The sequence below is a fragment of the Tamandua tetradactyla genome, chromosome 3 (assembly GCF_023851605.1).
Source record: "Tamandua tetradactyla isolate mTamTet1 chromosome 3, mTamTet1.pri, whole genome shotgun sequence".
Lineage (NCBI taxonomy): Eukaryota > Metazoa > Chordata > Mammalia > Pilosa > Myrmecophagidae > Tamandua > Tamandua tetradactyla.
In genome coordinates this window covers 29,683,870-29,702,535 of record NC_135329.1, presented here as the reverse complement: position 1 = coordinate 29,702,535, position 18,666 = coordinate 29,683,870, and the positions used below count along the sequence as shown (strand labels likewise).

Genomic DNA, 18,666 nt, shown 5'->3' with positions numbered 1-18,666 from the left:
GTATAATGATATAGCTTTTGCAATGCGATTGTGTGATTGTGAAAACCTTGCATCTGTTGCTTCTTTTTTTTTATTTTTCTATTAATTTTTTATGTTTTTAAATACCAAAAAACACCAAACACAAACATTCATAACTTTTGATCATTCCATTCTATATATATAATCAGTAATTCACAATATCTGATGCTTCTTTTATCTACCTTATGGAAAGATGAGTAAAACATATGGATTAAAAATAAATAAATAATAGGGGGAACAAATGTTAAAATAAATTTAGTAGATTGAAATGCTAGTGAACAATGAAAGGGAGGAGTAAGGGGTATGGTATGTATGAATTTTTTTCTGTTTTCTTTGTAATTCTTTTTCTGAATTGATGCAAATGTTCTAAGAAATGATCATGATGATGAATATACAACTGTGACAAAAAAGAGTGTTCATATTGTATATTGATTGGTTTTATTAATAAAAATTACAAATATATATATATATATCTATGTGCTACAGATAATTAGGGTTGGAGTACCTTTCTTTTGGAATGCATGTATTTTTATGAGTAATTAACTGCAGTTGCAACAAACTATACAATGATATGGCAGAGAGGTTCATTGCAGAGGCTGACAAGACAGTCCTGGATTCAAATTCTGACACTGTGACTTAATACTTATATAGTAGTGGGAAAGTTAATTGTTTCTCCTATCCTCCATTTCATCTTCTGTAAACAAGGAGTAGTAATGATTAGCTAATAGGGCTGTTGTGAAGGTCAAATGAGTTAATGCATAAAAATCGCCTTACGCAGTGCCTGGCGCATAACAGGTACTCATTGGGTGACGACTGCTGTAATCATCATTGTCATAACATGCTGCTGCTCCTGCTGAATGTGATTTGTTCCATTGTTTCTGTTATTATTAAAGTGTTTGGGGAACAAAAATAATTAACTTTCTTCTTTTAGACTCCTCCAAAAGATGGCTTTGTGATTGCTGATATTCAGCCAGTTGCAAGCAGTTCTCTAGAGGAAGAGCAGTCTCCTTCATCAGCTTTTAGGTCCTCTTTGAGAAAGAAGAATAACACAGGGGAGAGAGAACTCCCACCGTGGCGTTCCTCTGACAGGCATCCTACTGATATCATCCGCTTTAATTACCTGGACAACTGTGACCCTATCAAGCAAGTCAGGCAAGGGTAAGAAGCTCTATGCCCTTCTTAATTTCTTTGCTTTGGGAAACAGTTAATTGGCACATCAGTATATGAAAAGATGAAAGTAAAACTTACTGGGAAATGCAGATGCTTTCCAGTACATAGAGGCAAAAATAATTGAAAAGTAAAATTACCTGTTATTAATAAATCTGCCCTGTTCATTATGATTTGTTTGTAGTTTGTAGCTGTAATTACTGATTCTTTTAATATTTGAATACCTCCAATTCCAGTCCAATCCCACAAGGTTCATTCTAGCCTTTTCTCTTTCCATTATATGTACCTCCCTTTTCTAATAGTGAGAAACCTGGCTCTCTTTATATTTACTCTTTATATATTATATTACAAATATACTTATATTTTACTTATTTGGTCAGACCTCATTTCTGTGAAATTACACAGAGAAAAGTAATTCCAGAATTGATACCTCTTAGCACTGTAAAAATGAATCTACTAACTACAATTCAGTACTTTATATAGGTATGGTGGATTGAATTATATACCCAGTTTGGACTTTCTTGGTCTTGATCCATATTCTGGTGGATGTGGACTCACTATAGATAAGATATCTCCAAGTTATTATTTCAGTTTAGGTATAGCCCAGTTGAATGAGGTTGCGCTTTAATCGGGATAGCTAGAGTCCTTTACAAGCAGAATGCAATTCAGACAGAGAGCCAGAAGCCATGGGGAAAGCAGTCAGAAACCAGAAATCAATGGAACCTGGAGGGAAAAGAAGAAGACCTCTCCATGTGCATTGTGAAGTGATGGAAAAGTCAAGGAACCCCAAGGATAATCAGCCGCTAACCTCACAATGCTACAGTTCTCAGGGATTTCTCCTAACCTCAAAACCTTGAGCCAATAAATTCCTGCTGTTAAGCCAGGAATTGATGGTATTTGTTTTAGCAGTTAGAAAACCTATACAGTTATTGTACCAGAAAGTGGGATGTTACCACTACAAATACCTGAAAATGTGGAAATAACTTTGTAATTGGCTAATGGATAGAAGCTGGAAGAATTGTGAGGCACTTGTTAGATACAGCCTAGATTGCTTTGAAGAGACTTTTGGTAGAAATAAGGCTGTTAAAGGTACATCTGATGAGGTCTTAGAAGGAAATGATAAATGTGTTACTGGAAACTGAAGGAGGTGATCTTTGGTATAAAGCAACAGAGCACCTGGCAAAATTGTGTTCTAATGTCAAATTGAAAGTGACACTTGTAGAACAGCCCTTCCCGCGGGGCAGGGATGGAGCATTGCTAAAGTTCACAGGTCTCCCTGCTGGGGGCCGGGGCTGTCAGTGCCAAAGTGGGAATCCCAGACCCTGCAGCTTGGCAATTAGTGCGTGCATTTAGAAGGTCTAAATATTTGAACACCATGTACAGGAAACACCTCCAGGAGATTCAAGTTCAGAGCAACATGTCTACCTGCTTCATGAGGAGATGGGATTCTAACAAGACTTCCAAAGTGCTCTCAGGGTTGGGGGTCTCCACCCTGGAGAAGGAGGAGGTGAGCAGCAGGAATATCCCCCAGGAACTGCTCTGGAGCCTGAGTCTCCTGCAGAGCCTCCACCCTCCACGAAAATGACAGAAGAACAAAGAGAATGACAAAAGATTTTGTGATCCTCTGCTTGCCCAAGCTAAATCAAGAGAGCTTTCCAAGTGTTTTTCAAGGGATGCCCTTCCAGATGAGCTGCTCTTGAGGCTCTCTCCCTGAACTAAAGTCTCTGGTATATGTAAAAGATGGTATAGCCTAGCATTTGATGAGTCTCTGTGGCAGACCTTAGACCTCGCAAGTAAAAATCTGCACCCTGATGTGATTGGGCAGTTGCTGTCTCAAGGGTTGATTGCCTTCTGTGGCCCATGATCATTTATGGAGCAACCATTAATTGAGCATTTCAGCACTTTTTGTGTACAGCACATGGACTTGTCGAACTCTGTAATAGATATGTGTACTCTCCATGTCTTTCTGTCTCAGTGCTCCTAGATACAGAATCTAAGCCTGGAAGGCCTATGGCTTTCAGATCCCATTGTCAATGATCTCATGCAGAACTCAGTATGACGAAACCTTTGTAGGTGTTCTGGATTCTCTGAATCTTCCCTGATGTCTCTGCTAAGCAGCTGTTCAAGATTGAATGAGCTGAACCTTTCTTGGTGTTATGAATTCACTAAAAAGCAAGTACAAGTTGCTGTTGTGTCAGAGATCGTCACCCAGCTAAATCTTAGTGGCTACCGAAAGAATCTACAGAGATCAGATATCTCTTCCTCAGCCCCAATCCTGTCCACCTAGCCTTGAGTGATAGTGTCATGCTAAAGAACGACTGCATTCAGGAATTTCACCAGCTCAACTACATCTAGCACCTATCACTCAGTCGATACTATGACATAATACATGAAACTACTTGAACTTGGAGAAATTCCCACACTGAAAACATTACAAGTGTTTGGAACCATGCCAGACAGTACCCTTCGACTGTTAAAGGAAGCCCTTCTCCTTCTACAGATTAATTGTTCTCATTTCACTACCATTGCCACACCAACTATTAACAACAAAAAGAATTGGAAGATATGGGGCATCAAATATTGACTGACACTGCCCAAGCCCAGTTGTCTATGAAGTATTTTTTTGAGCGATGGTGTCTTTTCTTTTACGTGGATCAGAGAAGATAGGCACAAAGCCCAGTTGCTGGAGCCTTCAACTCTTTTCTTCTGCTTTCATTCTGCAAGTGCATAGGCATTAAAGAACTATTTGAGAGAAAAAAACTATGAATGTTGCTTGTTTGGGGAATGACTGTAAAAGCTTTGATATTGTCATTTCCTTAAAAACTTAAGTTAGAGGACTTTTTGAAATTTTAGAAAAGTGAGCCTGTAATTTCAAGGTTCCTTTAAAGAGCAAAATTTAGACAGCCTCTTCCAAGTGTCCTTCTTATTAAGTCTATTTAGAACCAAGCTATAAATCTTGACTGATTAGGTTTTGTTAGCCTGTATGCAAACAACTTTTTTCTATCTAGTTTTTCAGTATTGTTTTATAAGACATAGATTAGAAGAAAATGAATTATTTGTGTTATGAGCTGAACAGAGAGGCCTATAGTACAGTAACATTTGAGGCCATTCTTCTGGGGAAAGAAAAAGGAAAATATGCATTTTAGGTTTGAAATTAGGCCCATGGAAACAGATATCCCTAAGTAATCCATCCGAAAAAACTTAAAACAAACAAACCCCCCAGGCACATAGAATTGGTGCGGAATTTGAAGACTCGGGGGCACTTTTCTCAAATGACAGATTAATTTGCAGTATCTTTTAATTTGCATACGTAAGAATAGTTGAATAAACTATGGTACATCTACACGATGAAGCACAAGGCAGCTGTAAAAATGAATGAGGAAGGTCTCTATGAACTGATATGGAGTGATTTCTAAGAACATTGTTAATTGAATAAAGCAAAGTGCAAAGAGTATCTATAGTGTCCTACCTATAGTATAGGAAGAGGAGATAAGAAAATATGCATGTATCTCTTCATTTGTGAAACACACAAGTGTACACATATACACAAAAAGGTAAACCAGATATTAATTTAACAAATTTTGAAATATTTGAAAATATTATTATAATACATCTACCATGGTTTTTTAGCATAAATTTCAACAAAATTAAGAGCAAGGCAGTGTAGAATAGTGATAAAAAACACAGACATGAGGCATGCTGTGTGGATTCCAGTGTGTTGCCATGCTTCTAGCTATGTGAGCTTGGAGAAGTCACAAAGGTTATATCTGTGCCTTAGTTTTCACATCTGTACATTGACAATAGTACTAATGCCCAAATCCTAGAGTCATTGTAAGGATTAATCAGTATACACACACACACACACACATATATTATATATTTATTATAATAATGCCTGATACACACTAGGCACTTCTTGTGCAGCATGGGTTCCAAAGTTTGATTCTTTGGCTAATAAAGAAAAGGGTAATCCCATAGGCTTGAAGACTTGGAGATGTTCAGATTGCATGTGCTTTTTAGAACCATTAGGGTTCCTTTGGAGGTAGCTGATTGAGATGAAAGTATTATCCCTAATTAAGTGAGAATTGACCTTGAGAGCACAGATCATGTCTTACTCATCTTTGTAGCTCCATTGGCTAGCATTGTGATAGATACTCATTAAATACTTGTTTTGATTCTTGAACTTTAAGTTATCTAATAGCATCAGAAAAATATAATTAGCTTGGTGATTGTAATAGTTCAATTCATGTTTCAACTTGGCCAGGTTTTGATGTCCAGTTGTTTGGTCAAGCAAGCACTTTCCTAATTGTTACCATGAGAAAATTTCATGGACTTAAATCTTCAATAAGTTGATTGTATCTATTGGTGGTTACATCTACAACCAACTGAGGAGATTGCTTTCAACAGTGAGAGAAGTCTTATCCAAAAAGCTGAAGGCTTTAAAAGGTGAAGTGATAACTTATTCAGCAATTAGAAGAGAGAATTTCCATCTCTACTGCAGCCAGCCAGCTCCTCCTGGAGAATTTATTGAAAACCTTTATCATTGCTCCCAGCTTACAGCCTGCCTACAGAATTTGGACATGTGCATTCCCACAGTCATGTGTGCAAACTTCTATAAGATCATGTTAATATTTACAGATATTTCCTGTTGGTTCTGTATTCCCTAGGGAATACAGTGACAATTTAGAAAGACCTGGGGAAAGAAAAAAAAAAAAACCCAAGGTACAAAACAGGTTATAAAAGAAATACTGGGTGGGCCACAGTGGCTCAGCAGGCAGAGTTCTTGCCTGCCATGCCAGAGACCCAGGTTCGTTTCCCAGTACCTACCCATGCAAAATAAATAAATAAATAAAATAAAAAGTAATACTACCATTTATCTTAAAATGGATAGGGAGAAACTTTTTACTTCATCAGTGAAATTTAAAATTTAATATTTACATAAATTTAATATATACATAAAATATTTCTGGAAATATACACAAAAAACTGACACCATCATTTGTTTACAAGCTGGGAAACGATGACTGAGAGACAAGTCACAAGATGGATAAGAGAGTTTTCATTGACTATCCCTTTAAAACATTTGAGTTTTGAATCATTTTGAATACATTGACTTTGTATTGATCACTATATTGATCAAAATTAAAATCCTTGGAGACAGTATTCAAAGGTGTATGTGGCCATTTGTCTAGACTAGGTTAGGTTGGTAAATGAGAGAGGGTCAATCTTAGATACTCAGGCATAAGAGTGTTACATTAACATGAGATAAGCTATTAATCTCCTGAATTTCCTGGGATACCCGAATACTGTTTGTGGAAGTCAATAATTACCTGAGATGTTAGTGTACTGAACATTTCAATTAAAAGGCAGCGATTATCAGAATGAGAGAAAAGAAAAGTAACAACTGCATTCTTTTTACAAGAGATGCACTTTAAATATAAAAACATATAGTTTTAAAATAAGATGATGGGGAAAAGATGGTCACTATGCAAAGAATAAGCACAAGAAGGCTGAGATGGTCATACTAGTAACAGATAAAATAGGCTTATAGAATATTGCCAGAGATAAAGAGGGACATTCATAATGATAAAGGCACCAATTAAACAGAAAGACATAACTATTTTAAATATGTATATACCTAATTACAGAGCCTTAAAATACATAAAGCAAAAACTGACATTTAAAGACGTAAATTGAGAATTATATAAACATAGTGGGAGAGATTTTAACATATCTGTCAACAATTGATAAAACACCTGTACAAAAAAGTCAGTAAATACATAGAGGATCTAAACACTGTCAATCATCTTGGTCTAATTGAAATTTATAAAATAGTGTATTTAACAACTGCAGATTACACGTTCTTTTCAAGAGCATATGGTACATTTACCAAAATAGACCAGATGCTGGATCATACAACAAGTCTCAACAAATGTAAAAGGATTGAAATCCTTCAGAGTATTTTTTTTTAACTGCAATGGGGTTAACTTAGAAACCAATAGCAATAAAATATTTATTGCCCCAAATATATGTAAGTTAAACTACATTTCTAAGTAATACATGGGTCAAAGAAGAAAACTAAAGAATAATGAAAATACAGCAAATCAAATTTTGTGGAATGCAGCTAAAATGGTGTTCAAGAGGGGATTTGTAGCTTTAAATACTGATATTAGAAAAGAATGAAGGTCCAAAGATCATCATGCCTTAGAAAATGAATGATAATTCTATAATATCATCTAATATACAGTATGTAAACAAAATTTCTGCAACCATACTAAGAATATCTTTTTTGAACCAGGATCCCAACTAGATGCAAACTGCATTGGTTATTAGGCTCTTATGTCTGCAACAGTCTCTTAACCTCTCCCCCAACCCTTACCTCAGAACTGACTTTTTGAAGAATATAGGGGAGTTATTACATAGAATGTAACACAATCTGGTTTTATCTGATTGCTTCCTCATAGTTTCTTTTACTTGTTTGTTACCTATATATTTGTAGAAAGCAGGAAGTTAAGTCTAGAGGACTGATTAGATTCATGTTAAAGGTTCTCTGTAAGAAATTGTGTATTTCTTATGGGTATCTGGGTAGAGAGTATATTGGAATTCTTTGTATTGGTTTTGTATTATTTTTGCAACTGTCTTGTAAATTAAAATTTCAGGACTTTTTTTTTTCCCCCAGGCAAAGTTTTATTTTGGGGGAAACAGAGCTGCCCCAGCAGTGCTTCAAGAGAGAGAGAAAGGGCTGCCCGGAGGTGGCAGGGGATAGGGTTTTTATGGCTTGGGGGTAGGAGATTGGGGGTGGGTGGTGGGTGGATTTTCATTGGTGGATTTTTCGGACTTGGCAGCCTTTCATCAGTGAAGTTTAAAATTTAAGTGCTGCCTTAATTATGCAGGGTTGTAACCATCCAGGGTGGAGGTTGAGTAATGGGAGGTCATCTCCAGAGGGCAATTGCTGGAGGGTGAAGGAGATGTGAGCTGACCTGGACTGGGGTGGGAGAGGCTTTCCAAAACACTTGCCAGGGGTAGGCAGGACAGTTTTTTAAAAACTAATTTCTAGGAAACAAAACAAGAAAAAGTTATGTATTTCATATTGCATCACATCACTACACACAGAAAGTCAGGTTTTCCCAGATTAGTGATGCTAAGATTTATTGCTTAATAAAGTGGTGAATACCACATCCCTCAATTATAAAGATATATTTTTATCTTTTCAAGTATCAAATAATCTTTGGAGTGACTTTGGAACCCTGAGAGCTTCCCTTAAATTCAAAGTTTTTGCTAAATTTTTTTCCTTCATCAGTGCCAGTTATCCACGCTGTCTTGTCTCCCTATCTCTGGGGACAGTTGCAATTGTCTTCTTTTCCTGCATGTGCCTCTGAGAACCACCACACACTAAGGAATCTGTCACTGCCTTCCTCATTAATTCTACTTCTGGAGGCAAGATACTCTCCAATTTTATTAGGTAGACTTCAAGTAACATTTAGTGTTATTTCAGTGCCAGATTCTCCTAAAACACGCTCTATGTGTCTTTTATTCTTGACCATCTAGCTTGATCAAACATAGGAAAAATGGGCAGCCATCAAGTTAGAATTTGAAATGTCAGCATACTAGAATTTCAAACATATAGAAAATTTTAAATAATAGTTCAGTGGCAACCGGTATACTCTCCATCTAGACTCCACAAATGGTGATATTTCGCTACATTGCTTTAACTCCATATGAACACACACACACAAATTTGGTCCCTTTTAGAGTCCTCCCCAATCTCTTAGCTACCATTATACTTGGCCCAGTGAAGATGGCTAACTGTACATAAAATGAATTTCGTGGTAACAGCTGTACATTAATGCAATGAACTTCACGGCTGTTCCATTTCAATTGTTTTATCTTTCCTCCATCTCTTGGCTTTTCCAACCAACCTGACTCATTCGGCGATCTCTCTGGCTTTATTTTCCAGTTGGCTGCCTTGGGCTTCCAACTTTGGCTCCATTCCCTGGATTCTGATCTCAATTATCCTCCTCTAAAATTGTGCCTCTGTAGACTAATAACTTAGCATTTCTCACACCTGTATGCTGATTCGTACTGGGCAGGCATTAGCCAGCAAATAACTTGGTTACTAAAACTTATGAGGATCTAACAACTGAAAAAAAAATAAAAGGCCTAAATCCTGTATAAATCCAGTGGTCCTTAATTTTTGTTTGTATCATCTAGAAGGAAAAGGGCATTTCAAGCTAGGGAAAGACAACCCCATTCCCACATTTATGCCAGCCCACTTCTTTAAAGTACGATCTTGTAATGTACCATGAGCTCCATTAGGAAATCCCAAAGACCCAAGACTCTGTTTTAGATAATCTGTATCTTTAGGGAAGGTTGTAGAAGAACTATTTTTAGTAGACTGTTAAGCCATTAGATATTATGCTACAGCCCTTTTTGCCCTGGTCAGAATGTCAAGTTTGAAAGATTCTACTAAAGAGATTTCTCGTGTTTTTGTGAATGATCTAAGAATCCATCGCAAAAAGCTAGAGGAAGAAGAGCGAAGTAAACCCAAAGTAAGTAGAAGGAAGGAAATAATGAGGAACAGAGATAATGAAACAGAAAACAGACAAATAATAAACAAAATTTCAAAACCAAAGTTAGATCTTTGAATGGATCTACCAAATTGATAGATGAACCAAAAAAAAAAAAAAAGAGAGAGAGAGAGAGAGATTAAGTGAACACCACTATCGGGAATAATATGAAGAATATCACTACAAATCTAATAGACATTAAAAGGAAAATAAGAGAAATTATTAAAAATTTTATCAATAAACTTAACAATTTAGATTAAATAAATTGCTGGAAAACTGCAAATTAGTAAAGCTTACTCAAAAAGAAATAGATAGAACATAGCCCTTTATCTATTAAATAAATTGGATTCATTGTTAAAAACCTTCCCAAAAAGAAAACTGCAGAACTAAATAGCTTTGTTAGTCAAGAAATGACACAAGTTTGTACAACTTTTTCAGAAAATAGATGTTGAAGATTTCCTCACAACTCATTTTATTACTAAAATAAATAATATTTTGTTTATTATAAAGATGTGAGAGATACTAAAACAAACAAAGATATTATAGGAAAAGAAACAACATGCTAATATACTGCATGAAAATAGATACAAAAATCTTTAATAAAATTTAGCAAATCAAACCCAGGAACATATAAAAAACATAATATGTCACTATCAAGTGTGGTTTATTTCAGGAATGCAAAGTTGGTTTGACTTTTGAAAAGTCAAGATAATTCACCATATTAATAGAATAAACGAGAAAAAAACATAATCATTTCAAAACATGTAAAAACATTTGACAAAATTCATTTGTTTAATTAAAAAAATTAGAAAATTAGGAATACAGAGAAACTTCTTCCATCTGATAAAGTGCACTTATAAAAAACCTACAATTTACATTATATATATGGTGAAGTATTGAACACTTTCCTCCTGAGTTTGGGAACAAGGCAAGGATACTCACATTCTCCATGTCTATTCAACATTGTACTGTAAATCCTCACCATTACAATGAGGCAAGGAAAATAAAAAGACAGAAAAACATCAAAAAGGAAGAAGTAAAGAGGTTTCTATTTGCAGATGGCAAGAATCTACCAAACTGCTAGAACTAATAAGTGAATTAAGTAAGGTCACAGGATGTGAACTTAATATACAAAAATAATTGCATTTTTTACTGTATTGTTATATTTTCTGAAAAAAACTACTAGAAAATGAAATTAGAAAGCAATTAAATATCCAGTAGTACCAAAATGTATAAAATACGTGGAACAAATTCAATAAAAACTTGTAAGGCACAAGTTTTTTTTACACAGGAAATTATAGAACATTATTGAGAGAAATTTTTAATAGAACTTTTTATAATGAAAATTCTTATGTACAAAAGTAGAGAGGAGTAAAGCGAACTCCTTGTAATCATCATCCAGCATCAACAGCTTTCAAATCATAACCATTCTTGTTTCATTTATATCTCCAGTAAGTTTGCCCTTTCCCTAACTTATTTATAAGGCAAATCCAAATGTCATATTATTTCGTTTATAAATATACCAATGTACATCTTTAAAAAATAAGGATTTATGTAGTTACAAATTTACAGTTCCTCAGAGGAAAGGCAGCTTGTTTTCCTCTGGAAAGGCACACAGGGATGTCTGCTGGCCCTCTCTCCCGGCTTCGTGTTTCAAACAGCTTTCCCTGGGATATGTGCTTTCTGTGTCTCCAAATGTCTGGCTCTGAGCTGCTAAGCTCTCTTCTGACTTCTCTCTTTTAAGCCTTCAGCTTATAAAGTAAATGTCACTCATTGCAGAAGGACTCCCTTAGCCAACTGCAGATGTAATCAGCCATAGATGAATTCCACATACTGATGATTTAAGTCCACAGCAACAGAAAAACTGGGCACCGTCATGGGCCAAGTTGACATCTGAACCTAACTATAACACATAACAATACCATTATCACATCTAAAACTATTAAAATTATTCTTTAATATGAAAAAATATCGTGTCAGTTTTCAGGTTTCCTTGAATATCACATAAGTTTTTTATTTTTTTTAATGGTTTGTTTAATGCAATTCCAAACAAGATCTACATATTGCATTTGGTTGATATGTTACGTCTTTTTTCTTCAAAAGTTGATTCGTAAATGTATAATAGGCTCCAAAACAAAACTTCATTCTAGGCACAGTAGTGGCAACAAATGTTACAGCAGAGCACCCAGATGTTTAAACAAGAATGGAATCAAGTTTCACCTTGGCTTAGGCACAAGGAGCAGCTTACTTTGTGCCAGATTTCTTAATTCCACTGGTGGCCAGGAGGCTCTTTCCCACGGCTTTTGCTTTAACTCACATTTCTTCTACTCTTCTTTCTGTTTCTCCTTGAAAGCCTGATATTCCTCATCCATTTCCTTGGCCTGCTTCTTGGGCTCCTTCAGGGGCTTGTTGCCACCTTCACAGCCAGACATGATGCTTGCCATTCCTTCCCCAGACTCTGCCAACCAAAGTACTTAAGCCTTTCTTAATCCATGTTTCCCTTCTCTCTCCCCCCCTCCCCCGCAATGTATTTCTTGAAGAAGTCAGGGCATTTATCCTGTAGAGTCTTTCACATTCTGGATTTTACTGATTGTACCCCCAACATGCAGGTTAGCATGTTCCCCTGTCTCCTGTACTGCAATTCTGAATGTCAGATCTAGAGGCTTATGTATATAATGAATGGAGTTAAGTATTTCCATCATGAGGGATGAAATTTCTGGTTGTTTCTCTTTTTGCGATGTTGATGACCATTGATGAACATTGCTGAGATCCATTATTTTATATAACGTTTTTCTATAAAGGGCCAGATGGCAAATATTTTCAGCTTTGCAGATCACATGGTCTTTATTGCAACTCTTCAAATCTACCATTATAGTGCAAAAACAGCTACAGACAATGCTTTGGTTTGCTAACGGTCAGAATGCAATATACCAGAAATGGATTGGCTTTTTCAAATGGGATTTACTAGGTTACGCATTTACAGTTTTAAGGCCATGAAAATGTCCAAAATTAAGGTATCAAGAGGAAGATACCTTCTCAGAGGAAAAGCAGCTGGCATCGGGGGTTCCTCTGTCACATAGGAAGTCATGTGGCGATGTCTGCTCATTCTTCTTTCCTGGCTTCTAGTTTCAAAATGGCTCTCTCATCTCATCCATAAAAAAAATGGCTTCTTTCTTCTCCCTGGGGCATTTTCTTTCCTAGTTTCTCTTGGCTCTCTCTCTTTTTCTAAAAAAATATTTGTATTGACAGATCTTCACACACAAACATTCCATACATAATGTACAGTCAGTGGCTCAATATCATCACATAGTTGTGTATTCATCACCATGATCATTTTTTAGAACATTTGCATCACTCCAGACAAAGAAATAAAAAGAAAAACTCATAATACCATACCCCATACCCTTCCCTCTCATTGACCAATAGTATTTCCATCTACCCAATTTATCTTACCCTTTGTTCCCTCAATTTATTTATTTATTTTTATCCATTTTTTTTTTTACTCAATTGTCCATACCCTGGAAAAAAGAGGCGATAGACACAAGGTTTTCACAATCCTACAGTCACATTGTAAAAGTTATATCTTTATACAATCATCTTTAGGAATCAAGGCTACTGGAACACAGCTGAACAGTTTCTGGTATTTCCCTTCAGCCATTCCAATATACCATAAACTAAAAAGGAATATCTATATAATGCATAAGAATAACCTTCAGAATAACCTCTTAACTCTGTTTGAAATCTCTCAGCAAAACATTGAAACTTTATTTTTTCTCATTTCTCTTTTTCCCCTTTTTGTCAAGAAGACTTTCTGGGGTGGGCCATGGTGGCTCAGCAGGCAAGAACGCTTGCCTGCTATGCCAGAGGACCCAGGTTTGATTCCTGGTGCCTGCCCATGTAAAAAAATTTAAAAATTAAAAAAAAAAAAAGAAGACTTTCTTAATTCCTTGAGGCTGGGTCCTGGCTTATCCCTTATTCTGTCCCATGTTGACAGGGAGATTTACACCCCTGGGAGTCATGTCCCATGTAGTGGGGAGGGCAGTGAGTTTACCTGCAGAATTGGCTTAGAGAGAGAGGTCTTGGCTCTCCCTTAAAGGACTCCAACAAGTGATTAAGACGCATCTTGAAGGGGCAGGGTCACATCTCCATGGAAACAGCCTAATCAAAGGTCCCATCCAACAATAGACCTGCCCCCACAAGATTGGATTAAAAGAACCAAGGTTTTTCTGGGGTATATAACAGATTCAAACCAGCACAGACAATGTGCAAAAAAATAAGCATAACTGTGTTCCAACAAATCTGTATTTACAAAACAGGTGATGAACCAGTATACTACTCAGGGTTCTCCAGAGAAACATAACTAACAGAATATATACATACATATGTATGTAAATATGAGATTTACTGTAGGAATTGGCTCATGTGACAGTGGGATTTGGCAAGTCTGAGCTCTGTAGGACAGGCCACCTGTTGGGAACTTTGATGAAGAGTTCAATGATTTCCCTAGGAGAAGCTGGCTGGCTAAAGCAGAGATAGAAAATCTTTTTTTCTAGCTGTTGAAATCATCCAACTGATTGGATAAGACATCTCTCATTGCTGAAGGCAATCTCCTTTGTTGATTGTAAATATAATCAGCCATAAATGCAGTCAACTGACTAGTGATATAAATCCATGAAATACCCTCACAATAACATTCAGACCAATGCTTGCTTGACCAAACAACTGGACATCATATCCTAGCCAGTTTGACACATGAAAATAATTTTTCTCTGTGAGGTGAAGCCACCAACTCAATAGACAAGATTGTTTGTTTTATTTTGCTTTTATATTTTAGGGATTTTTTTCCTTCATGTTATCTTATAATTTTGAGGGAAAAAAATTAGATGATTTCAAAGTCAAATATACAAAACAAGGATATTTAGAGAAGTCTAGCATTTATCCCTATTCCTCTCTACTGTTCCCTGTTCCCGATCTGGGCACATGGAAATACTACTTATAGATAATCATTTTTCAAAATTTTATGAATTAAATCTTCCATTTTACAGAATATAAGCAAATTTCTATATATTTTATAACTCTGTTTTGAAATAATGATAGTACATAATACATACCACTTTCTCTAGCTTTCTTTTCTCTTGTTCTATATATAATGGATATCACTTTACAGTCATATTTAGAAATTTTCTTCATTCCTTTTTACAGTTCATAGTACTTCATTATGTGGATGTGCCAGTTTATTCAACCAGGTCTATATATGAAAATTTTCAATATCTATATTGATGGATATTGGGTTTTTTCCAGTTAAGTAAAATCGATCTTTTAAATCGTAGAAACAAAATCAAACAAATAGCTCTGCAAACCACCAAAAATTTTTAAATGACAGTTTATAATTTTCCAGTGCTTTTCACTTTACAGAAGAAGAAGAAATGAAATGACCTCAGATTTCAACCGAAAGTCACATGATAAGAAAAATAAATTACAGGACAGATCTAAGCTAAGAAAAGCACAGTCACTGGTAAGTGTTGCTTATAAAAGATTCACCACTATAAAATTAATGAAAAATCTCTGACTCGCAAATCTATTTGCAAAATTTAATTTTCTTTTTCAGTCAGAATTATCAAATGGTAGTTCAAATCCTGGTCTCTGACACTGACAGGCTTTTTGATCTTGATGAAGCCCTTTATTTAATCTCTCTGAGCCTGTTTACTTATCTGTTTTTTTTTTTAAAAAAAGACTGGATGAAATGATGTATATGAAACTTCTTTGAAAACTGAAAGAATATATAATATAAATGGAGTAATATTATCATTAGTTCTTTCTTCTGCTATGATTCCTTTTAGAGAAGGAGTTCCTAACAAAAATTGCTTATTTATGCAGTGCAGATTCCAATGACCTAAGAAGGTCAGCTTTCAATAGCTCTTTTGCTGTCAGTAGGACATGATTTTAAAGTACATTTAAAATAAATTCAGAAAAAATAATTAAGAACTCTTCTTTCCCTAATTCAAAAATAGCTAATTGTCTAAGAAAGTCAGTAATTGTGGATAGGAAGCATTATCATTTCATAGCAGAGTTTCCCAAATTGTGGTTTGGTACTCAGGTGGATCCCTTTCAGCACATTTGAGAGTCTTTGGAGCAAAATAGAAGGAAATGAGCATGGAATAAATAATTTGTATTAGTAGAAGGGATTTAGGGAAAAAACTGAGGGTACACACTCAAGGAAGATTAATATAGAATGGATGTCAAGTGGGAGAGGAATAAGTATGTACTCACAAATAAATCACTGTTATAGCTCTTCTTCAAAGCTCTATTACTTTCAGTTTAAATGTATTTTCAAGTGTTATGTTCTGAAAAAAAGAGATATGGGCTTCTTAAAATAGGGCAGTCTGTGTTTGAGGGGCTAATTTTGTTGAGGCTTATTATAGGCATTTGTACAGATGCACAAGGGAATAGAAAAGCTTAGAGCAAAGCAGTAAAATTGTCAGTGAAATCATTAATTGAGAAAAATAACTCTGGGAGGCTTATCACAATGACCATTATGGCATGCTTCTGCCTGGTTTTCCTACCCTCCACCTCCCCACCCCCCACCACCTGGCTAGGAGTAGAAGAGAAATCCAGGAAAGAACTGGGAATATGAAGGACAATAAAAATTGATGGTGATGTATACTCAACAAATTATCATAAGTTATAAACTTCTCTTACTTAAAAAAAAAATCTAGGGCTAAATAGAAGCCATTCCCATGCCTTTTTAAAAATAATTAATTTAACTTTAATCATGGTAAACTATACATAAAATTAAAATAATTTAAACCATTCCAAGTGGACAATTCTTTGACATTAAGTACATTAACAACACTGTGTAACTGTCATCACTATTTCTAGACTATTTTCATCATCCCAAACTGATTCAATTTGCTAATGCTGCTGGAATTCAATACACCAGAAATGGGTTGGCTTTATAAAGAGGATTTATTAAGTTACAAGTTTACAGTTCTAAGGCCATAAAAATGTCCAAAGTAAGGCACCCAGAGAAAAATACCTTAACTCAAGAAAAGCCAATGGCTTCCTGAACACCTGTCAGCTGGAGTCTGCTGATCCTTTGATTCTGGTTTCAACAGCTTCACTGGGGGTATTTTCTTTCTGAATCTCCAAACGTCTCTGTGTGTGTTAGCTCTAAGCTTTTTCCAAAATACTTCCCTCTTAAAAGTCTCTAGTAATTAGATTAAGACCCACCTTGAATGGTGGGGAGACACATCTCCATGGAAACCACATAATCAAAAGTTTCCACCCACAATTGGATGGAAACAACTTAATGAAAAAGATCCCACCCAACAATAAGTCTACCCCACAAGATTGGATTAGGATAAAGAACATGGCTTTTCTGGGGTACACAACAGTTTCAAACCAGCACACCAAACCAAAACTCATACTCATTTAGCAATGATTCTCTGTTTTCCACCCCCCACCCCTGGTAACCACTATTCTACTTTCTGTCTCTATGAATTGGCTTTCTGCATATTTTTTAGCTGTTTTCTTAGTGATTAACTTTGTAATTACAATTAACATCTTAAACTAATAACAACCTAGTTGACTAGTACCAACCAAGTAGTAGTATACAAACTTCCTATTCCTATATATCTCTGTCCATCCACCTTTATATTGTTACTGTCTCAGATTACATCTTTATATAGTATGTGTCCATTGATGTAGATATAAAATGTTATTTTACACATTTGCCCATTAAGTCATACAAGGTGGAGAAAAGAAATTACAAACCAAAAATACAATAGGATGGGATTTTATATTTTTCTAGGTAATCACCTTTACCAGTGTTCTTTATTTCTTCTTATGGCTTTGAGTTACTGTCTAGTGTCCTTTTATTTCAGCCTGAAAGACTCCCTAGCATTTCTTATAAAGCAGATCTTCTGGTAACAAACTCTTTCAGCTTTTGTTTATCTGTAAAGTCTTGATTTCTTAATATCTTTCCTTTTCAAAAGACAATTTTGCCAGATACATAATTCTTGGCTGACAGTTTTTCTTTAAGGACTTTAAAATATGCCATCCCACTGTCTTCTGGCCACCATGGTTTCTGACAAGACATCTACTGTTACGCTTATTGGCGATCCCTAGTATTTGACAAATAGCTTCGCTCTTGCTGTTTTCAAAGTCCTCTTTGTCTTTAGATTTTGATCATTTCACTATAATGTGTCTTCATGCAGATCTCTTAGAGTCTATCCTGCATGGAATTTGTTGAGCTTCCTGGGTGCATCTTTTCATGTCTTTCATCAGATTTTGGAAGTTTGGGGCCATTATTTCTTCAAATACTTTTTCTGCCCTTTTTTCTCTTTTCCTTCTAGGACTCTAATGATGTTTGCATTGGTATGCTTAATGGTATCCTGCAGATTCCTCAAACTCTGTTCATTTTCTTTCATTATTTTTTCTTTCTGCTCCTCAAACTGGATAATTTCAATCAGTGTCAAGTTTGCTGATCCATTCTTCTGCCTGTTCAAATTTGCTATTGAACACATCTAATGAATTTTTCATTTTAATTACTCTACAGCTCCAAAATTACTATTTGGTTCTTTTTATAATTTTTAGCTCTTTACTTTGTTCAGATGTTTTCAACATTCCCTTTAAATTCCCTTTAGTTCTTTGTATATGCTTCCTTTAGCTCAGTAAACATATTTAAGATGGTTGATTTAAAGTGTTTGACTAATAGTTCCAATGGATGTGCTTCTTCAGGGATGGTTTCTGTGAAACTCATTGTATTTCCTGTGAATGGGCCATAATTTATTGTTTCTTTATGTATTTTGGAATTTTTTTTGTTGTTGAGAATTGGACATTCTGAGTATTATACTGTTATAACTCTGGAAATTTAGTTCTCCCACTCCTCTGGGATTGCCAGGTTTTTGTTGTT

At 35.5% G+C, this 18,666-nt stretch overlaps 1 protein-coding gene and 2 pseudogenes across 3 annotated transcripts in view; 2 read left to right on the top strand and 1 right to left on the bottom strand.

Moving 5' to 3' along the window:
- The window catches only part of FBXO16 (F-box protein 16), an 82,439-nt gene that overhangs the window by 40,211 nt on the left and 23,562 nt on the right, over positions 1–18,666 (top strand). For all 3 annotated transcript variants that reach the window (XM_077152937.1, XM_077152938.1, XM_077152939.1), the window contains exons 6-7: positions 950–1,176; positions 15,168–15,267. In XM_077152937.1, coding sequence (XP_077009052.1) covers positions 950–1,176; positions 15,168–15,267 — 327 coding nt within the window. The remainder of the gene's footprint in view (positions 1–949; positions 1,177–15,167; positions 15,268–18,666) is intronic.
- LOC143676007 (S-phase kinase-associated protein 2 pseudogene) lies at positions 2,561–3,905 on the top strand (annotated as a pseudogene).
- Positions 11,997–12,184, bottom strand: LOC143676006 (translation machinery-associated protein 7 pseudogene; annotated as a pseudogene).